We start from the raw sequence: 25,991 nt of genomic DNA on the forward strand, positions 1-25,991 counted from the left end.
CAGAGGTGGGGACTGGGATGGAAGAGAAGAAGGGTCTGTGTGTCAGATGAAGTTTTACAGACATGGAAGGGATTGCAATAGTGATTAGTTCTGTGTGACTGGGGCCTGATTGTATTAGTTTGGGACCCAAAATCAAAAGCTTTGGCTCATGTTGACTATCTTATAGCTCATGAGTAATTGCAGCACCAACCCTGGGAGGAAGCAGAGGGTATCAAATGCAGAGACAACTTGGTGGTAGAGAGCAGCTCCACACGACAGCCACTGATTTTTCTGGGTAATCACATTCGAGAGGCCATGAGCATATTAGGTCAGTTCTAATGCTAAAGTAGAAACAGGCTTTCATAATTGTGGCCATCTCTCCTAATATATTAACATAATTATCATCATTTACATTTTCTCCTATTGTCCTTCTTCAGGTAGCTGTGCCAACAATGCCAATGGATGGAGTGAATCATTCTGTGGTGTCAGAGTTTGTGTTCCTGGGACTCACCGATTCCTGGGAGATCCAACTTCTCCTCTTTGTGTTCTCCTCCACATTTTATGTGGCAAGCGTGATGGGAAACTCCCTCATTATGTTCACTGTGACCTGTGACCCTTACTTACACTCCCCCATGTACTTTCTGTTGGCCAACCTCTCCTTCATTGACCTGGGAGTTTCTTCTGTCACTTCTCCCAAGATGATTTATGATCTTTTCAGAAAGCGTAAAGTCATCTCCTTTGGTGGCTGCATCGCTCAGATCTTCTTTATCCACGTCATTGGTGGTGTGGAGATGGTGCTGCTCATCGCCATGGCCTTTGACAGATATGTTGCCATATGTAAGCCTCTCCACTATCTGACCATCATGAGCCCAAGAACGTGCCTCTTCTTTTTAGTGGCTGCCTGGATGACTGGCCTCATCCACTCCATGGTTCAACTGGTGTTTGTGGTAAACTTACCCTTCTGTGGTCCTAATGTGTTGGACAGCTTTTACTGTGACCTTCCTCGGTTCATCAAACTTGCCTGCACGGACACCGGCCGACTAGAGTTTATGGTCACTGCCAATAGTGGATTCATCTCTATTGGCTCCTTCTTCATACTGATCATTTCCTATATCATCATCATTCTCACTGTTCAGAAACACTCTTCAGCTGGTTCATCCAAGGCTCTGTCCACACTGTCAGCTCACATCACTGTGGTATTCTTGTTCTTTGGTCCTTTGATTTTTTTTTATACATGGCCATCTCCCTCCATACACCTGGATAAGTTTCTGGCCATCTTTGATGCTATTCTCACTCCTTTCCTAAATCCGGTCATCTATACATTCAGGAACCAAGAAATGCAGGTGGCAATGAGGAGAGTATGCAGACAGCTAGTGAATTACAGGAAGATCTCTTAAGGAATGTCTGCTGTTGTGAAGAGCCCTTGTTGATTACTGATGTCCATTATTGATGGTCAAACTCAGGGAGAAGCTCTTGTTTGTCTTACCTTGCTTTGATTATACACACTGGTACTGAGTCTATTTTTCTCTTTCACTCAGGAGGGAGGGACATTTACTTTTGAAAAAGAGATAGTTACACAGGAAGTATTTTTAAAACAATGATTATAGTAATCTCAAATCTAAATTCCTAAGGAATAAGATTTATATGAAGTAATTTTTAGAAATATAAGGAGGCATACTTCCTTAAGGCCTTCACAACAGGGGGAGTTATTTCCCAATCCACCTTAATTTAGTATGACTTCATCTTAACTATATCTGCAGGGGCTATTTCCAAACACAGTCACATGCACAGGTATTGGTGGTTAGGCTTTCAACTTACATATTTGGTGGACATAAAACAACCCACAATAGCGGGATAGGTAGTAGAGGTTCTGAGAATGAGAATGGTTATAGCATAGCCACTTATTAATCAGAACAAAAATGTATTTAAAATAAACAGTAGAAAGAATTTAAGCTCTTTCATTGGCAACTATGTTTTTAAAAATGATGGAGCATATAAAGTCAATGTAAGAAACAAAAATCAGAGAAAGACTAATACCATATGATTTCACTCATTCATGGAATTTAAGAAATAAAACACATGAATATAGGGGAAAGAACAAAAAAGGAGAGAAGGAAGGAAACCATAAGAGACTCTTAACTTTAGAAAACAAACTGAGGGTTGATGGAGGAAAGTGGGTGGGGAATGCGCTAAATGGGTGATGGGTATCAATGAGGACCCTTGTCATGTTGAGCACTTGGTGTTATATGTAAGTGATGAATCACTAAATCCTACTCCTAAAACCAATTTAACCATTCATGTTAACTAACTAGAATTTTAATAAAAACTTGAAAAAACCCCAAAAGACAAGACACAAAAAATTATTATGAGCTAAAGGATCTCTGCTAAATTGGAAGATTACACAGAAGGTAAAGAATAACATTTACTGCCTTTAGTCAAGAGTAGAATGAATATACCAAAAGAAATTTATCAGGTCCATGTAACAGAGAGAAACCAAGTCTAGCCATGTTTCAATATAGTACTTGGTCATAAAGCATTCCTGTTTTAAAAAACAAACCATTTAAAGCTGAGCTTTGCATGTTGCCAAAATATTAACATATATCATTGTTTATTTTCAGTCTCATTATTTAAAAAATATATGAAACCAAGGCAAATAGAATTTACTTCCTGAATCTTCTACGTTTTTTTTTTTTTTTAATCTACATTGGGTTGTGTCTTCCTCTTTCAGATTCTGGAATAACCAGACATTCTATCTTAGAATAAATTTATCCATTTCCCCCATTGGATAAACAAAACCAGATCCTATTACCTTGCAAATCAACCATATTTTTTGGCTATGATTACTTCTCATACAAGTCTTATAAAAAATGTTTACTTATTTTGAGGGAGAGCATGTGTGCAAGCAGGGTAGGGGCAGAGAGAGAGAGAGAGAGAGACACAGAGACAGAGAGAGAATTGCAAGCAGGCTTCGCGTTGTCAGTGCAGAGCCCGATGTGAGGTTCATTCTTATGAATCATGAGATCATGTCCTGAGCCAAAATCAAGAGTCAGATGCTTATCCAACTGAGCCATCCAGACATCCCATACTTCTCATACAGTCTTAATCATCTATTTTATGACTTTAATTAACTTTGGTTTCACAGACAGTATTCTACTAAAAAAAAACCCAGAGCCTGACAGTAGTTTAAGTGGGAAAAACTGGTTTTAACAAGGAACATTTAAAATAGAGGAAAAGAGACCTTAGTATAGAACCAGACTCACCTTCCAAAACAATTAGAACAAGTGGGGATTTATAGCCGAAGAACAGATGTGGAGGGGTGGTTGGTGGACAGAAATTACTAAGAGGAGATATTAAGCATAGGGAGACTTGTTAAACTGACCTAACAGGATTCTTGCTAGAGGCAAGCCAGAGTGATAAGATATTGAGAGTAGGGGTTTAGAAATTTGACTAGCTATCAAAGGTGAGGAGTTTTCTCTAAACTAACTTACCAGGATTCTAGTTATAATTGGCCTGTGCAAGCCCAGCAAGGATGGGCTCCAGGTTGAAGCCTAATGGAGAAGAGTGCTCTGAGGAGCCTGACTAAAATTTGATCAATGAGATGAGTCTGTTAACCTGTGGGTAGCTGACAATTCTCTGTCATATATTATTATTATGTTAGTAGACTAATAAGGCTCAGGAATGCTCAAAATCTAATCTCCTATTGTCCTAAGCATCCAGTTACACATTGTTAAAGGTAATAAACATTATTCTTAGGGTAGTAAAAATGAACACATTTACTAACATGATCCAAAGATATACCCTTATAAAGGTATAAGTAAAGCAACACACACACACACACACACACACACCCCATGACAAATGTTTTAATACTGAATCTCATTTAAAAATTACCCAATGAATACCCACTAATTACTTTACTAACACTAAACCAAAATCTTAAAACAACTAAGGATCTTAGAAATTATATTTCAGGGGCGCCTGGGTGGCTCAGTCGGTTGAGCGCCCGACTTCGGCTCAGGTCATGATCTCGCAGTCCGTGGGTTCGAGCCCCGCGTTGGGCTCTGTGCTGACAGCTCAGAGCCTGGAGCCTGTTTCAGATTCTGTGTCTCCCTCTTTCTCTGACCCTCCCCTGTTCATGCTCTCTCTCTCTCTCTCTGTCTCAAAAGTAAATAAACGTTAAAAAAATTAAAAAAAAAAGAAATTATATTTCAGTAGACTCATTATAAAAATGTATTCCCAAATGACTGAACAACTGATTTTACATTTCCAATAATTTTAAATGCTTCCTTTATGCTTCATTCTGATAAAATCACAAAAGACCACAGCTATTTAAAAAGCATCTTATCAAACCAGTATGTGTTCAAAAATTTATTTTGATTATTTGTATTTGGATTCTCATATAAAAATGGTCTGAGATACAAAAAAGTGTTCAGAGTCATAATTTCTATGAGAATTTTTCTCTGAAAAACATGGCATATATGAAACAGTAGAAAAGTAGAAATTCAGCTGTCTTTATCTTTTTGGGATTTGGGGAATAGTAGACTTAAGACACCACTTATTAATCTCCACAAGCAATACTAACATAACTCTTTTAGAAGGCATTTATATTTAACTTATTAACATATCCTTCAAGTAGAAAAATATTTCACAATCGTAAAATGAGAGGAAAAGGCTCCTCAATTATAGAAACATAGTCACATATAAAACTACTGGGTCAGTTCTATAATTTCAGCTATTGATCAAGGCTCAGGTTTACTAAAAAATTAAAAGCCTAGGTTGATACACAAAATCTCATACTATATATCTAATGGAACTTTTTTTTCTATTTCTACTGGAAATGAGAAAAATTCTACATCCAATGGAAACAAGACTAACAGATTGAAAAAAATGGAGATAAACAAATTTTTTAAAAAAAGCCAACTAACAAACCAAATTTTATCTTTCATCTCTCATCTGGTAGAGAATAGGTCCTTACTATCCCAGTAGAGATTACCAGATGATCAGATCATGAAACTAAATTCCCATTCTCTGTTGCAACCAACGAAAAATAATCTATCAACCCTCTACAAACAAGGATTGGAACCAAATTTGGCCAAGAAACAACAATAAACAAATAAAAACTACCAAAGCAGAAAAGCAAAACAAACACTGACAGAGTGTCAGTGAAGGTAATGTTTCATTGCTGGTTGGGATTCATTATACAAATCAAGAAGAGATATACCTGGCTTAAACATCCCATGGGGAGCATTCCTTGGGAACCACTTTATTGGTTCCAGAAAGTGAGTCCACTTGGATGTCTTTTTTTTTTTTTTTTTTTTTTTTTTAAATTTTTTTTTCAACGTTTTTTATTTATTTTTGGGACAGAGAGAGACAGAGCATGAACGGGGGAGGGGCAGAGAGAGAGGGAGACACAGAATCGGAAACAGGCTCCAGGCTCCGAGCCATCGGCCCAGAGCCTGACGCGGGGCTCGAACTCACGGACCGCGAGATCGTGACCTGGCTGAAGTCGGACGCTTAACCGACTGCGCCACCCAGGTGCCCCACTCTTGGATGTCTTAATAGAACCTTGAGAGTGGTCAAAGTACAATTTTTAAAAAGGTAAAAACATAACTCATATAAAGTGATGTGTGTTAATTATTTATAGAAGTTACTAATGAGGGAACCACAAGGGGGTAAACTGGTTCCAATCAGGTTTTGATAGAATCCATTTCTGACAGACTGAATCCACTGTCAATGATCCTTAAGGTCTTGATTTCATCAGTTCCATGATTCTGATTTGTGCCGGTGTTATATAAATGAGCTGAGGCACTGTGACCATTTCAGCTCTTTTAAGAGACAAACCCGAGGGAAAAAGCTAGAGTCAGATTACCTCTTATTTACAAAACATTTTTAAGTTAAATTTTCCTCATTTACTCCATTTTAATATGGAATTTTCTCCTGGTGAGACCCTAACTGATGTAAGTATTTGATATGCAAGACATAGAAGCAGTTTACACTTTAAAATATTTTAAAAGTTTAAAATAAAGTAACATTATGAATAATACTGAACTTCATTATTAATTAGGGAAATTCAAATTAAATAGATTCTCTAGGCTGAAAGCCCATATGTGGTGTGGGACATATGTAGAAATTTCCCCAGCTTTGTGGCACAAAGATTCCAGTCTTAACATCTGGAAACAAGGTCCAAGTGATAGGGAAGTTAGAATGTAGGTTTATTGGCTAAGATGTTGGTACATTTTTCTGGGTTCATAAAGGATCCAAGCCCTATAATGATAACACCCAATGCTTCTCTGATCTGGTATTTCCACTCCTTATGGGTCATGAGTCCACCAACCCAGCAGAAAGGATGGCATCAATAAACTCTGTGCATTGTTAATATAATTTATCCTTTTCCTAATTGATAAGTCTCTCATATTACTAAATATCTGAACATATTCTTTCTGTTCATCAATTAAATAGTTGTGGTCTTAGGACTTCCACGTGGTCAAGGAACCCAACAGTATATATTAAAAGTGAAACTGTGCATAAAATATTTCCTTGAAACTCCATTTCTCATTACCTATCCTTTGGAACCACTTGGACACATATATAAGAACACACATAACAATATTTGTTATTACTTTGTAAAAACAAACATTTGGTAAAACCCAGATGTTCACATATGTGAAAATGTTAAACTGTGTGATAGCTATTCTCTAATTGTCTTTGCGTATCTAATTTTCATTCTGTCAACTCTGCTCTGTGCCCTGTAAAACTGAACTTTAGGGACTGCATTAACCAGTGGCCGTGCCCTTTGGCTTCTGCTAATGGAGGCTATTGCCAGGATGCTAATAGCTAATGGAGGCTACTGCCAGGATGTGGAGGACATGAAGAGTGAAACCAGGGTTTCCCTCAGTTTCCTCCCTTCTGAACTTTGCGTCGACAATTACTGCATTCCTCCACCAAAGCTCTCAGCTCTTGTTGGTGGCCTTATTCTATTGTTATAGCTCTTTCTCTGGTTTATGGTAGTGTTCCCGCCCATTGCCTATCAGCTTTAGGGATAGCAATGGCATCCTAGAGTTACAAGTCCTGGATACTTTAACATTTTTTGCTAGTTTTCTTTAATACTGCTGACTCCCTTGTACATTATATTTTCCCCATTTATTCCATTTGAGTGAGACATTTTTTCTTGGTGGAACCCTAATACAAGTAGTTGTATAAAGAGAAGTCCCAGGAAACAGCCCCTCACAGTGGGATATGGGGAATGGTTGGCTCACATAGAGGACTACCTGTATATCTTGTCAGGGGGATATGGGACTTTTTTATTAATTTTTTTTAATGTTTATTTTTGAGAGAGAAAGAGAAAGAGAGAGAGAGAGAGAGAGAGAGAGAGTGAGCAGGGGAGGGGCAGAGAGAGGGAGAAACAGAGTCAGAAACAGAAACCGAGATGTCAGCACAGAGCCTAACATGGGGCCCGACACATGAAATCACGAGATCATGACCTGAGCTAAAGTCAGATACTTAACCGACTGAGCTACCCAGCCTCCCCTATCGGATTTTGATCATATGTGACATATACCCCCAGACAAGGAAGATATATTTACTCAATTTATCAATTACATATTTACTCATGTAATTGATAAATTGAGTAAATATATCTTCCTTGTCTGGGGGTATATGTCACATATGATCAAAATTATCACTTGTGCTTGAATGAAATGAAGTTAAGTGAAAGGCAAAGCTATAATCCATATACAAGCAAATGTCACAGTCACTTGAAATTTCACAGTCACTTGATTTCCCAACTCCTTACCCTTTTTCCTCAAAGAGAAATATCTTCATTGAAGATTGAGTGAACAGTATTTCCTTGAATAAAAATAAATTTTTGGCTTTACCTGGAACTGTTGTGTCTAAGACCATTACAAGAGTTAGGTTCCAAAATATTCTGAGAGACAAATACAAGGACTGTTCTGATAATATATAGTTTTGCACTAAAAGAATGGTAGGATCTTGCCAATATTGGCAAAAGTCTGGGGAACATGTACGTGAGTGAATTCTAAGATTATTAGGCTGAAAAAGACAAAATGTGAGACAAAATCAGGTAGAGTTTATTTATAGATGTACTCTCTTAGTATTCAGATATTAATGTATTGACATACCTGGAGTGTTGTAAATGGACTGCTAGATTTGATTAATTAAAGCCTATATGTGATGAAGACACTTTCACATAAAAGCCAGTAGAGGATATCCATTTTAGTGAAGACTCTTAATTATTAGTTGGATTAGATACCCATCCAGTGGATTTCAGCTAGCCTCTGCCTCTAACCACTCCACTGACTGCTCACTGGGCTCATGTGCAAAATGGTTATGGTAACAGAAATGGAGGCTATGCATGGATTCACTTCCACGGACCTCCCTTCAACAAAGCGATCTATCTTACTACCATTGTTGGGTCCCAACCTGCCAATGGCTGATATCAATTTGGCACCATTCCTTGGGGGGATTAGCTAGTTGCCTGGTGGCACACTGAATACATTGGATTTCTTTTTATCGTGGACGCAGTGATTTATCCTAGCAGGAATAGATACATATTTCACAATGGATTTGACTTATTAGTCTGTTGTCATGGCTTCATACTCTGTCAACTTAGCTAAAGCAGAACAGTGTTTCCAGAATTCCCTTCCATGTATGTTTCCGTGTTAGAGTTCACCACAAGAAAACTTTGAGATTTGGAAAGTGGAAGCGAAATAGTAGACATCTTTGGTCTAAAGGACGGTATAGGATGAGTAACATTATAGCTCACACATGTTGCTGGCTTACCTTGCTAGTGTGGGACAGTAACCTAGGCCTGTGGCTCCTTTATCTCCTACTGGATCTCCATCTTCAGTTTCTCCAAGTCCTGGGCCATATGAAAATGAATCTTTATAATGAAGGGCATCAGCTTATTCAGGTCACCTGCATCATCAAAATTGGAAACAGTGAGAGACAGGGTTCAAGTTTGTCCTTGATATTCCTCACATCCTGTTCATTTTCCCTTTCAGACTGCTGTTTCTGCCGGCTTCAGGCCCAGCATGACATTCAGTGGCAACAAATTTCCCTTAACAGTAAATTAAGACTGCTTAGCAGTTTGCACATTGCATAAATGTCTAATCCCCATAGAAAATCCCCTATTGTATTTTTGAGAGACAGAGAGAAAGAGCATAAGTGGGGGAAGGGTAGAGAGAGAGAATGAGAGTCCCAAGCAGGCTCTGTGCTGTCAGTGCAGAGCCCCATGTGGGGTTTGATCCCATGAACTCTGATATCATGACCTGAGCTGAAATCAAGAGTCAGACACTTATGCGACTGAACCACCCAGGCACCCCAAGAAATCCCTTATTTTAAATCACTCATACTGGTTCCACTTCTCTGATCAAACTCTTGAGTGATACATTCTCAACATGTCTGACAGCCTAGTCATTTGCAGATTTATAGATCCCTTATTATTACTATATCTATACAACACTGCATCTTAACCCAGGAACTCATGTTAGAGCAAATGAAGTGTAATACTAAACTCACATACGTATGGAACTCATCAGTCTACCTACATGCTCCATCACCGCTAGAGGAGTGGAATGACCTGCTGTGGTGCAGTTACCATGCTGGTTGGGGCACCACTCCTTTGAATGATAACATTGCTGAACTACACGATGTGTCATCAGCCTGTGGTAAGTGAAAGAAGCAGTTATTTTCACAGCTGCTTTTGGGTCACCCTCTTCTCCAGCTACAGATTTTAGTTGCAGTCTTAGAAACCATTTCTTTCCTATCTTCTGTAGCCCCAGGGATGATAAGAGCTCACTGCTCTTGCCAGCCCTGGGTGCCTTTACAGTGTTGGTTCTTCTAACTCTGCCTTGTATAGAATCCTGTAGTCAACTCGCTTCAACCATCAATTTTAATGTGACATCTCTTCCTGTCTGGACTTTGATCAATACCCTGAAATAGATATAAAACACTGAAAAGAACTAGAGCCTATGTATTTACATGGGTAAATATAAATGTAGAGCATAGAAAAAGCCTGGAAGTATCATTTGGTTATAAGAAAAATTACTATCTTATTAACTAACATACACTTTTTTCCTAGCTAAATTAAGTAGACGATTACATTGTTTAGGATTGTTCTGTTTCAGACTACTCTAGGGCTTAAGGATCATGTTTATAGGCTGATTACAGGCTCATTGCATAAAGCATATGCTATCTGTCTTCATAGATACTTATAAGGGAGTTTGTGGGTCATTGACATGAATGGCCTTTGGTGAGACACTGAAAGAGAGGTTAATATTTCAGCTTTTGTCTAATTTTATCCCTAATGGTTTAGTTTTGCTCAATTCAACATATACTTAAACTGGCTAAGCACCAGAGAGTATACAAGGCACTGGAGATATAGAGAAAAATAGGGAAGCATCCCTGCCAGTGAGGAGCTTCTCTTCTGTGGGACACAGAGAAAGAGTTTCGATGTTATGAAGTAAGTACAGTGATGAAGGGATGTCTTCCCAGGTGGCCTCAACCCCTACCACCCATTCACTCCTTTCTTAGTCTCTCCCCAAATGGTACATTGCCTGGGAAATCTGCCCAGATCCCCCCAGGTAGGTTTAGGGCTTCTTTCTTCTAGGTTAGTATCCACTGCATTGAACGTACATTAGTATAGCTATTATCCAGATTAGATTAAATTGCCTTGTTTGCACGTGTGTGTCTCCTCATTGGGCTCCAAGCACCTTGTTGAGGAATTGGCACATGAGTAGTTGTGAGAAAATAGGTTGAATGAATAAAATTGCTTAAATCCTGGCATTCAAGAGACTTGGAATCTAGCAATTTTTTCCCCCTCAAATAGCTTCAGACATTCATTTTGGAATGGCACCTGTTTGGCTCTGTGGGTTAAGTGCCTGACTTTGGCTCAGGGCATGATCTCACAGTTTGTGGGTTCGAGGCCCACATCAGGCTCTGTGCTGACAGTGTGGAGCCTGCTTGGGAATTTTTGTCTCCCTCTCTCTATCCTTCCTCTGCTCTTGTGCTGTTTCTCTAAAATAAATAAATAAGCATTTTTTTAAAAGAAAGACAGAATTGGGGGCACCTGGATGGCTCAGTCAGATAAGCAGCCAAATTTGGCTCAGGTCATGATCTCAAGGTCTGTGAGTTTGAGACCTGCTTCGGGCTCTGTGCTGCCAGCTCAGATCCCAAAGCCTGTTTCGGATTCTGTGTCTCCCTCACTCTCTGCCGCTCCCACGTTCATGCTGTCTCTCTCTCTCTCTCTCCCTTTTCCCCCAAAATAAATAAACATTAATAAAAATTTTAAAAATTGAAATGTTGCCATTTGCAATGACGTGGATGGAGCTAGAGTGTATTATGTTTTGCAAAACAAGTCAGAGAAAGACAAATACCGTATAATTTCACTTATATGTGGAAGAAACAACACAGATGAATATATGAGAAGGGGAAAAAAAGGAGAGAGGGAAGGAAACCATAAGAGACTCTTAACTGTAGAGAACAAACTGAGGTTGACAGGGGAGACGTCGACAGGGTGGTATTAAGGAGGGGACTTGTGATGAACACTGGGTGTCATAAGTGATGAATCACTTTTGTTAATGTTTAATTTTGAGTGAGAGAGAGAGAGAGAGAGACAGACAGACAGACAGACAGACAGACACAGACAGACTGGGAGAGGGGCAGAGAGAGGGAGACAGAGATTCCAAAGCTGAGATTCCCACGCTGACAGCAGGGAGCCCTAGGCTGGGGGCTGGAACTCAGGGACCCTGAGATCCTGATCCCAGCTGACCACCAGTGGACAAATGACTGAACCACCCAGGCGCCCTGAATCACTAAGTTTTATAGAGAATTCTATCACATATGTCCACTGACTAGAATTTAAATAAAAACCTGAAATAGCAAAATAAAAGAAACGCAAATACAAACAGTTTTATGGGACCGCAGACGAAAGCGTTGTGAACCAGTGCAGGCGATGTGGAGTTGTCCAGAGCGGCAGTCCCAAGAATTGGGGCTCCAGCCGGGTGTATAAGCCATCTGAGAGACAGTGGTGAGCTGTGGGGAGGCCGAGGGAGAGAGCCAAGAGGGGCGCACCTGCTGACATTCCCGCGGAACAGGAGAGCACGAGAACGCACCCACCATAAGCCTTTACACCTGCGCGCGACCTGAAGCGCGCCCCTCAGGTGGAATCTCCAGGGCGAGCAAATAGGTCTTTTTTCCCAGAAAGTCTGGGGTGTGTCAGCCTGCGCAGCCTGCTAAGAACTACCGTCCCGTGGGATCCCAGAACACAAGCCTCTGTGGTCATCAGAGCCAGGAGGAAGGCAAGGGCATCCCCGGGGCAGCGGCCCCCAAACCCAGCACCCGAGTTGCAAGAACAAGCTCCCTCCGCAGAAGCAGCTGGGGCTCGGGCGCTAAGGACGCCCGCCAGCCTCCGCGCCAGAGGGTGGCTGCAGCAAGCCTCCAAACGTGTGCCAGATCCAAGTCTGCGCCTCCGGCTGTTGCTCGAGTCCACAAAAAGCAAGAGCTTCTCCTACACAAAGTTCAGCTGTCCCTGCATCTGCTGCCTCCACGCTGGGCCCTGAGGCGGTGAGTCCAAGGGCAGGGGCCCTTTTAGAGCTGTTGTTCAGGCCACTCTAACCTTGTGGGTCTCGTGTATGCCAGCTTTGGCGTTTTCCAAAGCTACATGTTTTGGGGGCTTCGCAGGTGCCGGTCTTCAAAGTTGGGGCTGATGGATGTGGGGTTCAAACACTCAGTACCTCAGGGAAGAGCTCAGGGTTTTGAGTTCCTTCTCTTGCTGTGCTGGGGTTGGGGTTTATGGCTACATCGTGTCACAACCTCTGTGACCTGTTTAGACGCGGGCCTTCTCATGTTGGCGTCGGCATGGCTCAGCCAGTTTTTAGGGTTGTTTTCAGATGCAGTGGTTCCATAGGTAATGTAGATAAGGTGTGTTTGTGGGAGGAGGTGCGTTCAGGAACCGTCTATGTCACCATCTTGAATTGGAATGGGGCGACGACCATCTTTCTATATAGAACTGAGTTTTCACTCCCTTCCTCCTTCCTGGTGGGTCTATTTTGTTCTCACTGAAATGGGTGACATTCTTTCCTGGAAGAAAAAAAAAAAAAGGAACTTTTGTGTTAAAGATGTAGAAATCAAAGATGACATTAACCCATACTTTTCAGTTCCCAATTAACCATGCCAATAATACATTACACACATATTAGATGATGTAACTAAGTTTGTTTCTCAGGATAACCATAGCACTGATCTCAGGCTATCCTGTCCTATGACTGGTATGTTGGTTAAGGTCATGCTTTATTCTCAGGAGCTCACATCTCCCTTGCACTTGTTCCGCATTGTTATGCCTTTTGGTTATGGATAGAAAGCAGCAATCATCGCTAAGAGCTGTGGTTACTTACACATTGTAATTCACAATTCTTTCATGCTTTGTTCCATATGTTAAAAAAGTATGTTCTCAACCTTCTTTTCAGTCAGAGATGAGGTGCCGGCAAACGTCTTGTGTAAAGAGAGATAAGACAAAGAACTCCCTAAAAGCCTGAGATATAAGGGGAGCCGTCTACATTTCTTTCTAGGTCAAACATTATGAACTTTGTTTAAACTAAAAGCCTGATTTATGGCCCGCCAAGAAAACATGGTACACCTGCTTTGTAAGTGAGTAGCCTAAAGGAACACCATCTTGTCTGTCTGATACTGATGAATGTTCCTCCTCCCTGCACTCATTGACATTAAAACTGCGTCTATGCTAATCTGTAATCTTTTCATTTTTTATGAGATGTAGCCAAATAGAGAACCCTATGAAGACATTTCAGTCTCTGGAGCACTTTCTTCCCTGTGAAGAGCATGTTTCTTGGGCAGCTGTCCTAAGTTGGGCTTGAATAAAAGTCTATTTCTTAATTTTAGAGATTCTAAAAGCCTTGTTCATTATGTGTCAACAAGGGCCAGCTTGTAAATAGTTTGAGATTTATGGGCTCTAGGATTAATTTGTTGCAGTCATTCAATTCTGCAGTGGTAGTATTGAAATAGCTGTAGACCTCACATAAACAAATAGGCATTGGTGAGTTCCAACAAAACTTTATGAAAAAAAAAACCATGAGGCAGGCCATATTTGGGGTGCCCAGTATGTAGATTTGCCTATTCCCCCAAATAGCACAGTCTTTGTTTTAGTACAAGTCTAAAACCAAAGGCAGTATAGCATTGCACAGAATTTGCAGTTGCAATTCAGAGATTTTAGCCCCAACAGCACCAACTCTCTTGCTATGTTTTCTTCCCGAAATCCCTTAACCTCTGTGAATTTGTTTCTTCAAAGGTTGCACCAGAACTCACAGGTTATGGTTATGACTAATTGAGCTGATATTTGAAAAGGCTGTATCAACTAACAAATTAGCCTGGGCTCCTTTCCTGATGTGTAACCATTTGACTGGAGTCTATCGGGTTAAAAATAACATTTGTTTTATCTTCTTTTTTTAAGTTTATTTTAAGAGAAAGAGCAAGAGTGTGAAAGCGAGCAGGGGAGGGGAAGAGAGAGAGAGAGAGAGAGAATATCCTAAGCAGGCTCTGAGTTAATGGAGCAAAGCAGGAAGCAGGGCTCGATCTCAGCAACTGTGAGATCATGACCTGAGTCAAAATTAAGAGCCAGACACTCAGTCGACTGAGCCCCCATGTGTCCCTAAAATTTGTTTTATCTTCTAGTTCACATTAAATTTACCTTCTGATTCTCTGTCTTACACACACACACACACACACACACACACACACGCACATCTACACGCAAATATATTGTGATGCATTTTTATTACCTTAGTCTTTTCAGAGTATTGTGGTATATACTTTAATTGCTTTGTGTTAAATGTGAAGTTGAAGATTTGGTAGGTTACTTCCTTCTTGAGTTCAGTGGTGAAAATAACAATGGTGAATATTTCCAGATAGTATATATATACATAAATAGAATATTTAACATAGTATATATGTCAGGCACTGCTCTTAACTCTGCCTGCTTTAACTCATTTAGTCTTGGCAACAATCCTTGAGATAGATGGTGCTGTCATTCCTCTTTTACAGATTGGGAGTTGGAAGCCCTGAGAGGTTAAAAGACTTCTCTAATGTTGGTAAATGGTAGATATGAATTTAAATCTAAGCTCTGGTTCCAGCGTCTGGAATTTTAATCATTATGCTTTTTGTTCTTTTTATAAAATTGATATAATGTTGATCGCTGGAAAGTTTTAGTTTGTAGTTTAGTTTCTTCACTTGGGACTAATTTGTCTATGGTTTCTCCCTGTATTTGTGTCAGTTGCTTGTTGATGACAAAAGAAATTTGAATTAATATGTTATATACATGTGGGCCAGCTACTATAAAATGAATATTTAATAACATGGAGGGTTGCTCAGGATAGATTGATAAGTGAAAAAGGAGGCAATAAAACAAGATTTAAAATTTGATCTATTTTAAAATTTTTATGTGTATAAGTTAAAATGTTAATAGTGATATTTCTTCTGGGGGGATACATATAGGTGTTTTTAAAATTACCTTCTTGTACTTGTCTGTAATTCATACATATTTTATAACAAATGTTGCAATAATGAGAGAAACTACTAACAGAGTCAAATACACTTAAAAATCTCCTAATCTTCGGTATTTTTCACAGTTTTTTGATGTTGAACCTTGACAAAGGTATTTTGCTAGCTTCTATGTAAATCATAATCACTAGTGGTAGTTTATTCGCCTTTATTTATTTTTTTTTTCAACGTTTTTTATTTATTTTTGGGACAGAGAGAGACAGAGCATGAACGGGGGAGGGGCAGAGAGAGAGGGAGACACAGAATCAGAAACAGGCTCCAGGCTCCGAGCTGTCAGCACAGAGCCTGACGCGGGGCTCGAACTCACGGACCGCGAGATCGTGACCTGGCTGAAGTCGGCCGCTTAACCGACTGCGCCACCCAGGCGCCCCTTTATTCGCCTTTAGAGTTGACCTCTAAAAGAATTCTAACAGGCATGGTTTTTAGTCTCAAAAATTGCATTGCGTTTCTCCTGGTATATCTTTGGTGAACCCATAGATAATTATACATTTTATCATCCTTTCTGAAAGGAAGTTCTATCTTCATGGTCTCCAGATCCTTTATTCATTGAATGGGTTTGGGTCAATCTCTGCGTTTGGTATCACTGGGGCTATCAAGACGCTTTCACATGCAATTGCTCTGCCCTTTAGAAATGGAGGTTATGATGGCAATCCCTAATTCTCTGCGTAGCTTATGAGGAGATACTTTGGTTCATTCGAATTTTAACCCTGGGGAGTAGTTATTGTTGGAAATCAGAGTGAGACCAACTGGAGGAGTCACCAATAATGTCCTGTAGGCTGACTTAGAGCCAAGCCCTGAAAGTCAGTCATACAAAAGAAAGTTAAAATCCCCCTAGCATTTTAATAAAATAGCCAAATAGGACAATATTTACATGGGAAAAATGGCAGGTTTAGTGTAGATTTGGTCTATGTGCCTCTTAATTGTAGCTGACTGTCCACTCTCTATATAGTAGTGTTCCACGAGTTAAGGATAGATGGTATATGAATAATAGAAACTGCCCTTGTCCAAGAGAGTTGAGTCTTGGGAGAAAGAAAGGTAGTCTATTTTCATTTTAAGTTAGTGAAAAGTAGACAAAGAATGAAATGAAAAAAAGACTTTCTTCATGTTGATTTAGCAACAGATGGAATAAAGCACGGAGTGACTTTAGGATCTGCTCAATCTCTATGGTGCCAATTGATTAAATTAATATGCTTTTCAAATCAGAGATACAGCCAAGGGGAAGACCTCATTAATGAGAATTTGTGGAATAATGTGAAAATCCCTAGATTTGGATCCCTAGGCACCTATATTTTTATCTCTTAGTAGTCATTTAATTAAAATGACTGTTTACAACCTGGAAATGTGAGTCTCTGATGTATTTAATATGACTCTTCTTCAGCTGTTATGTGCTAATATTTTTAGGGCCCTGCTTCATCCTCTGATCAAGGATTTGCAAATACCCTTCTTACTTGTATCCACACCAGCTAAAATTTAAAGGAGCATGCAAATTAAAAAGCATTGCAATTAGTTATCTTATAAGGCAAATTTGACTAGTTTCCATTTGAGAATTACCTTTGTGTTTTCGACTAAGCCAGAAGATTGGAGATGCTAGGGACAATGGAGTTGCTGTGTAAGTGAGAATATGTTCCATGCAAGGAGTTATAGTAGAAAGCCCTTACAAAGGTGCTTGCTCCTGTGATACTTCCCCTCAATAGGACTTTGGAGGAGTTTGAAGAGGTCATGGAAAGCCAAAATTCATTTGGAACCTCAAGAAGGAATATTGGAAATGATATGGACGTAGGTTCCATGAAGATAATCTCTGTCACTTCCAGGATGTATGTGTTGTAGTCCCTGACGATTTCAAGGAGAACCTTGTTTTGACTCTATGTGAACTTACCCATCATAGTAAGGACAAGTTTCCCATCATTGTAAATCAACACTGCTAGGGAAATTTTAGAAAAATCACTTAGAGTATTTCTAAGACATGCCTAATTTTCCAACAAGATAATCGTGGCAAAACTGTCAAGATTAGGCATATGTGGGAGCCAGAATCTCACAGCCCATTTGAATACATCCAAACTGACTTCATATTATTACTGCCTGCAATGGGATATGAATATGTTTTATTTTTCTATGTTTGTTTTCAGAACGGTCAACATCCTTGTTAGCGATCCGTGTCTCTGACACTGGCAAAAGTGTCCTCAGTTTCTCACTTGTGGAGTCACGATGCTGTCATTAAAGACCTAAGCAAGACATTCTCATGTACATGAAAACTCCACTATTCATACCATCTCCCATCTTCTGGCCTAGGAGAAATGACAAATGGAATTCTTTCTTTTTTTTTTTTTTGGCTTTAAAAAGTTTCTATTTTAATGCCAGTTACTTAACATACAGTAGTATGTTTCAGGTGTATGCTGTAGTGATTGAACAATTCTGTACATCACCTGGTGCTTGTAAGACAAATGGAATTAATTTAAATTTATTCAAACCTTCAGAAATATTTCAGCTTCCTTAGCTCATAGTCTATTGATGTCTTAGTAACAGGCCAATCTGTGCATCTTAGAATATCATCTGTTCTTAGACTCCATTCTGTTGCAAGCAGATATGGCCCAATACTACAAGGAACTAGTGTACTACATTACTCAGGGCTTTTTGTTTGTTTTGTTTTAAATTTACATCCAAGTTAGTGCAACAATGATATCAGGAGTAGATTCCCTAATGCCCCCTACCCATTTAGCCCATTCCCCCTCCCACAACCCTTCCAGTAACCCTGTGTGTTCTCCGTATCGGAGAGTCTCTTATGTTTTGCCCCCTCCCGGTTTTTATATTATTTTTGCTTCCCTTCCCTTATGTTCCTCTGTTCTGTGTCTTAAAGTCCTCATATGAGTGAGGCCATATGATATTTGTCTTTCTCTGGCTAATTTCGCTTAGTATAATAGCTTCTAGTTCCATCCACGTTGTTGAAACGGCAAGATTTCATTCTTTTTGATTGCCGAGTAATACTCCATTGTATATATGTACCACATCTTATCCATTTATCTATTGATGTACATTTGGGCTCTTTCCACACTTGGGCTATTGTTGATAGTGCTGCTATAAACATTGGGGTGCACGTGTCCCTTCGAAATAGCACACCTGTATCCCTTGGATAAGTACCTAGTAGTGCAATTGCTGGGTCGTAGGGTAGTTCTATATTGATTTTAATTTTAATTTTTAAAAAATATTTAAAGTTTATTTTTCACAGAGAGAGAGAAAGTGAGAGAGAGCATGGATGGGGCAGGGGCAGTTGTATTTTTAATTTCTGGAGGACCTCCATACTGTTTTCCAGAGTGGCTGCACCAGTTTTCATTCCCACCAGCAATACATAAGAGATCCTCTTTCTCTGCATCCTTGCCAACATCTGTTGTTGCCTGAGTTTTTTTCAAAAAATTTTTAATGTTTATTTTTTGAGAGAGAGACAGAGTGCGAGCAGGGGAGTGGCAGAGAGAGAGGGAGACACAAAACTGTAAGTGGGCTCCAGGCTCCACGCTGTCTGCACAGAGATCGACATGGGGCTCGAACTCACACACTGAGATCATGACCTGAATCTGAGTCAGATGCTTAACCGACTGAGCCACCCAGGTGCCCTGCCTGAGTTGTTAATGTTAGCCATTCTGACATGTGTGAGGTGGTAGCTCATGGTGGTTTTGATTTGTATTTCCCAGATGGTGAGTGACGTGGAGCATTTTTACATGTGTTGGTTGGCCATCTGGATGTCTTCTTTGGAGAAGTGTCTGTTCATGTCTTTTGCCCATTTCGTCACTAGGTTCTTTGTTTTTTGGGTGTTGAGTTTGATAAGTTCTTTCTAGATTTTGGATACTAACCTTTGACCTGATATGTCGTTTGCAAATAGCTTGACCCATTCTGTCTGTTGCCTTTTAGTTTTGCTGATGGTTTCCTTCATTGTGTAGAAGCTTTTTATTTTGATGAAGTCCTAATAGTTCATTTTTGCTTTTGTTTCCCTTGCCTCCAGAGACATGTTGAGTAAAAGTTGCTGCAGTCACGATCAAAGAGGTTTTTGCCTGCATTCTCCTCAAGGAATTTTGATGGCTTCCTGTTGACATTGAGGTCTTTCATCCATTTTGAGTTTATTTTTGTGTATGGTGTAAGAAAGTGGTCCAGGTTCATTCTTCTGCATGTTGCTGTCATGTTTTCCCAGCAGCACTTGCTGAAGAGACTGTCTTTGTTCCATTGATATTCTTTCCTGCTTTGTCAAAGATTAGCTTGTGACATTAGTCAATGGCCCTCCATTTGTGGGTGCATTTCTGGGTTCTCTATTCTGTTCCATTGATCTGAGTGTCTGTTCTTGTGCCAGTACCATACTGTGTTGATGATTACAGCTTTGTAGTATAGCTTGAAGTCCAGGATTGTGATGCCTCCTGCTTTGGTTTTCTTTCTCAAGATTTCTTTAGCTATTCTGGGTCTTTCTGGTTCTGTGCAAATTTTAGGAGTATTTGTTCTAGCTCTGTGAGGAACACTGGTGTTATTTTGATAGGGATTGCATTGACTATGTAGATTGCTTTGGGTGGTTACGCCATTTTAACAGTATTTGTACTTCCTGTTCAGGAGCATGGAATCTTTTTCCGTTTTTTTGTGTCTTCTTCAATTTCTTTCATAAGCTTTCTATCGTTTTCAGTGTACAGATTTTTCACCTGTTTGGTTAGATGTATTCCTAGGTATTTTGTGGTTTTGGTGCAATTATAGATGGGATCGATTCCTTGATTTGTCTTTCTGTAGCTGCATTGTTGGTGTACAGGAGTGCAACCATCTTCTGTGCATTGGTTTTCTATCCTGCCACTCTGCTGAATTCATGAATCAGTTCTAGCAGTTTTTTGGTGGCCACATCACTCGGTTTTATCATCAGCATTTACTAGCATCTTTTCCTCACCCTTCCAAGGAAATCTTGAATGACCTAACAACTGAAGAACTTCCTAGAGGAATCACTGATTCACTCTTTATGGTGCCATCCCTGAAGTGGAGATTTCTGTAAGTGATCATTAATTGGAAAACATGGCCAGAAAGGTATCATTAACCTCAGCTGAAGTTATAATGGATTCTGATAGCTTTTGAGGCTGAATATGCAAGTCTAAGCATCATTTTAGCCTATGTAGCAGTGGAGCACACAATAGCTTTAGACTTTCTATTAGCTAGCCAAGTCAGTATGTTTGTGCTTTTGCCAACACTTTTTGTTGCACTTGATGTAAGCCAGAAAGAACACTTAATGTCTAAACAGAAGAAGATGGTTTATCTGGCTTGCCAAGGTAGGCAATTAGATTCAAAGGTACATTGTTTAGGCTCGAGTTTGGTAATTTACAATTCTGTCTCTGAAGCATTCTGCAGTGTTTCATAATTATTCTGCTCTGGAATTTCTGTGCATTGCCACTGCAGGTAATTTCCAAAGTTTTGAGGGCTGCTGTATAGTCGTATCATACCACATGACCCAGCAATCGATCATTCAACAAAAGGAGCATATTGGTCGGCTCCTAATTGGACTCCAAACTATTGTTTCTGTGACATCAATGCCATCTAGAAATTCTGACAGTGATGTAGTCAGGAGTGAGGCTACTTTTTTTCTGACCCTCTGGATTGGCAAAACACAGTCCTCAATCAGTCATGCATGACTGAGAACTAGAACAACCGTCTCAACCAATTGTGTAATTGTAACCAGGGAACATCTTGTGATTCACATTGCACTTCGTTTATTTTTGCCCCAGTCTCTTGCCTTGCCTGTATCAACTCTGGCTTTAAAACATCAACCAATCTCAAGATTTGCCCAGGTTTTGATAGCCTGTTTTAATAAGTGTGAATGAGATCGACCCATATGCCGTCGTCACCTTGTTCCCACTTTCCCTAATTAAGTGCTATTCTGGAATTGTGCGGTTTTTTTGGTGCTGTAAGTCAGTAAAACTGTTTTAGTAGTATGGCAGATTTTTTTTTATTGGACATGGAGATTTCCACATAAAAATGCTTGAACTTACTAATAAATGATTTAAAACATTTAGGAAATTACTAGGCTGAGAATATAAAAAAAATTATACCATATTTTTTCTGATCTCACAAACAAAAATATTTGATACAAAATGTCTCCAAATGTGGAAAACTTTAATGCTTGTCATGTGAGTTTTCAAATTCATCTTTCTTTAGAAAATAGTAGAAGGATGAGTGGCTATTTCTTTGACTTTCTCATATCAGAAACCACAGTAACAATAGCCTCAAATCACGATTCAAATGGGGGCGCCTGGGTGGCTCAGTTGGTTAAAGCTTGGACTCTTCATTTCAGCCCAGGTTATGATCTCCCATTTGTGGGTTCTAGCCTCATGATGGGCTCCCCACCTCAGTATAGAACCTGCTTGGGATCCTCTCTCTCTCTCTCTGTCTGTCTCTCCTCTACATGCAGTCAGTCTGCCTGTCTGTCTAAAATAAGTAAAAAAAAACATTTATTTATTTCTTTTACTTATGGGGGGTGGCACTGGGAGAGGCAGAGAGAGAGTCTGAAGCAGGCTCTGCAGAAGTGGGGCTTGAACCCATGTACTGTGAGATCATGACAAGAGCCCAAATGAAGCATTGGTCTTTTAACTGACTGAGCCACCCAGGCCCTGCTAAATAAAAAACTTTAAATGAAAAAAAATTCAGTGGAAGCAGACAGTATCTCAAACTTGTACCTGTACTTTCATCTTTGTTATCTTTATTTGATCTCTAACTGTACAGAATCTACTTGTGACTTTGAGTCATAGTTCTTCTTTTATTGAAATAAGTTGCCCTCATTGAATTTTTAGCTTTTTTCTAACACAACAAACCTGAATTCCTCAACTTAATGATTTTAATGAATAACTCAGTTTGTGGTAACAGAATTCAATTATTCTTAAGAACTTTAAAATCTAGTGTACGCAGAATGCACAAATTAGCCTAGAATGACAAAAAGTCTTTTTAAAAAACCAACAAAACTTCTCAGACATTCATGCAAACCTTCTGTTTAGCTGAGTTGTTTTCATAGGAGTATCTTTCAAACGAAAGTTAAGGTGTAGTCCTCATCTAAAAAGGGAAAAATAGAATCAAAACAGAGTATTTTTAAGTTACATTCTTACAACTTCCCATCAATATCCTTGGCATTTAACCCACTTCCTTTGCCAGAAGAGGATTTTTGTTGTTTTTTCAAGCTAAAACGAGAAAGATTTTATCAGTTAGTTTATGTTTTAAGTCAGTCTTTTCTGGTTAGAGGCCTAAGATTTATTTGGTAACTTAGTTTTACTCTTTGTTCTCTTTCATGTCGTTATTGTTATGTTATGTTTTCTTTTCTTTTTGTGTTTAATTTAATTTCAAGTTAGTTACCATACAGTGTAGTATTGATTTCAGGAGTAGAACTCTGTGATTCATCACTCATATGTAACACCCAGTGCTCATCCCACCAAGTGCCCCCCTTAATGCCCATCCCTCCATCAACCCTCAGCTTGTTCTGTGTATTTAAGAGTCTCTTATGGTTTGCCTTCCTCTCTGTTTTTATCTTAATTTTTCTTTCCCTTCCCCTATGTTTATCTGTTGTGATTCTTAAACTCCACATGTGAGTGAAATCATATGACGTTTGTGTTTCTCTGACTAACTTAGCATAATATATTCTAGTTACGTGTAGGTTGTTGCAAATGGCAAGATTTTATTCTTTTTGATCAGTAATATTCCATTGTGATATACACATAAACACAGCGTGTATATATCATTGTGTATGCATAATATCTATGCATATATCCATATCTGTCTGTATATACCATATCTATACCACATCTTCATTATCCATTCATGAGACTATAAGGGTTAAATTGTAGTGTAAGACTAATGTGTAGCTTGAAAAATAACAGCTTTGTTCTGGCACTGAAGGTCAAGAGATAACAGCCTTGCTTTACTCTTGTAAATTATGCTTCATACTCTTGTAAATCAGGCTTTACCAATGAAGGAAACAAAGGTCAAAGAAAAGAGCATCAGAGGCAAGGTCAAGGAGATCCACTGGTTGCAACTTAGCTGCAAAAAGTCTAAAATAATCACCCCATCCAGCAACTGTTTCTAACTCATCTGGGAACTGTTTCTAACTCGTCTGGGAACTGCTTCTCTGTTCTGTTCCCAGGTGATGATAAAACCATGTCATCGGCCATAAAAACTCTGTACCCCGGCTGTTAGGGGCCGCACTCTTATCAAGAGTGTTGGTCCTGATAGGTCGGCCTTGCCTCTCATTGGAATAAACTTTGTTGTGACTGTCACTGGTGCCCATAGCATTCTGTTTCAGGAGTCCTGTGGATGCAACAAGACTTGTCTTTAGTATCTTGTTTTTAGCTTATTTCTGTGTTATCAGTATGAGCTTTACCTACTGGCAATATCTCTACTGGTTTTTAATTTTCTATAGTTACGAATGGGAAGAACTAACCCACAACTAAGATATTCATTACCTGTAAATTTCTACGCAAGTGGGAAAGGGAAAGGGGAGAAAATTGTGATTGTAAACAATTATTCCTATAGCTGCACCAAGAGCTCCAAAGGCAGGGAATTCAGTTATTTCCTCTAGCAAGTGAAAGAGCAAGAGAAAGGGAGGAAAATTTAAAGATACGTTGCCCATATTTTATAGTTTGTGCTGCGGTTTTTCTGATTAGGGTTTTGTACTCTCTGCGTATGCAGTTTCTTTATGACTGTTTGGTCTTGAAAATTTGGCAATTTTATGTAAATGCATTGTTTTATGAGTAATTATATACAAGTCTGGAGCAAAATACCACCTCAAGAAGTTGTGACCTGACAATTTATAGAGATAGCTCTTCTAGATCACCTCCTCCCCTTACTTCACACTCAACTTCTGTTTGTGCAGAAAGAGTGTTGGAGGTGAAGGCACTGAAAACACAGTGAGAATGTTCTGTTTACCTCCATTATATCACGGTCAAACAGAGAAACTTGATTCATACTGGGTCAGCCTCAGGACTGAGTGTATTTCATGAGACACACTCAAAGCACATCACCTTGGGACAGCACTCCAAATGTTCTTGCAGACTAGTTTCTCTGCAGGGAGCCAGGTAGATTGGGGCAGTGAATAACCAAAGGAGAATTTTTCCTCTCCTTTGAATATCATTTGATTGCATTGCAGGAAGACTGTTTTTTTTGTGTGTGTTGTTTTTGTTTGGGTGTGTATGTTTTGTTTTCTTTTTTTTTTTTTTTTTTTGTCTGTTTTTAACCTCAAATAGTTGTGGCTCTGGGAAACAGGTAAATACTAATAGGGAAAAATTGAGAATGGCTTGGAAATGGGCAAAGAAATGACTGGGTGCCCTTTCCATGGAATACTGGGCATTAGCTAGGGGATCCTCTGGGATTATGTGGGTCTATAGGAATGTGGGCCTTTGTCTTTGATTATGCTCTTAAAAAATTTTTTTTTTTTAAATATTTACTTTTGAGAGAGAGTATGAGCAGGGGAGGGGCAGAGAGAGGGGGAGACACAAAATCTGAAGCAGGCTCCAGGCTCCCTCCAAGCTGTCAGCACAGGGCCTGATGCGGGGCTGGAACTCATGACCTGGGAGATACTGACCTGAGCGCAAGTCAGATGCTTATCTGACCTAGACACCCAGGCGCCCCCATTTGAATTGATTTTAACACATGTTAGTTTGCTTGTTAATTAATGACTTTGTAGGAATGTCATGATTTTAGCGTTTTGAAAATTCTATTTTCACGTCTCTATTCTGGCCGACCGGCCCCGCAGACACCTGTGTGTCATAGACTGGGACGCCTCATCTGCAGCGGAGCACAAACAGCGAGCCCAGCCGCTTAGGGCTCACCTCAGCCGCCTACCCGGATGCTGCCAACCCGGTCAACAAAATTCAGAGATTGCTTTTCCACTATGGCATGGATCATAGACTTTTGGCTTGAACGCACTTAACTCCTTTTCTTCCCATTTCCTTTGAACTACTATCTTTCATGTTTCTAGTCTGTTGCCGGATTGGATTTAATAAAATGTTTCCATTCAACACTGTCTTCTGTCTCTTGATTTTGTTTTTTATTTCAGCACACCGACAAGATACAAATTGAGACTAGTTAGCCTCTAATTAGAGGCACAGGCAAGTGTTTGTTCAAAATGACTATAGTAGTGCCTCCCTGAACAAGTTGGAGTTTTCATTGAGACATGACTCAGCAAATGGTTGTTAACCTAAGTGAAGGGGGGTACAGCTCGTTCATTTCAACACTCCTGTGATTTTTATTTTGTCTTGTCCCTTATGGTTCAGGGCGGTCATTGCTTGTGATTTTGTTTTGTTCCTTAGAAATTACTGTTCCTATTTTCTTTTCTCAGTTTCTAAAACTGCTTTTAGATACAGAGTCATCTAAAAGTTCCTGAGCGGAAAAATACAGCTTTTCGCAGCATCATATGACCCTGGATCCTTACCCAGTAA

At 39.6% G+C, this 25,991-nt stretch overlaps 1 protein-coding gene across 1 annotated transcript; it reads left to right on the top strand.

The window, feature by feature from the left end:
- The first annotated feature begins 431 nt into the window (after positions 1-431).
- LOC131518171 (olfactory receptor 4F3/4F16/4F29-like) lies at positions 432-1,376 on the top strand. The gene has a single exon (XM_058740764.1). The coding sequence runs from the start codon at positions 432-434 to the stop codon at positions 1,374-1,376; it is 945 nt and encodes a 314-aa protein (XP_058596747.1).
- The last annotated feature ends 24,615 nt before the right edge of the window (positions 1,377-25,991 follow it).

This window comes from Neofelis nebulosa, chromosome 7 (genome assembly GCF_028018385.1).
Source record: "Neofelis nebulosa isolate mNeoNeb1 chromosome 7, mNeoNeb1.pri, whole genome shotgun sequence".
Lineage (NCBI taxonomy): Eukaryota > Metazoa > Chordata > Mammalia > Carnivora > Felidae > Neofelis > Neofelis nebulosa.

What these genes read in the sequence shown, in the direction of transcription:
- LOC131518171 (XM_058740764.1), top strand. Translation starts at nt 432, where the DNA reads ATGCCAATGGATGGAGTGAATCATTCTGTGGTGTCAGAGTTTGTGTTC.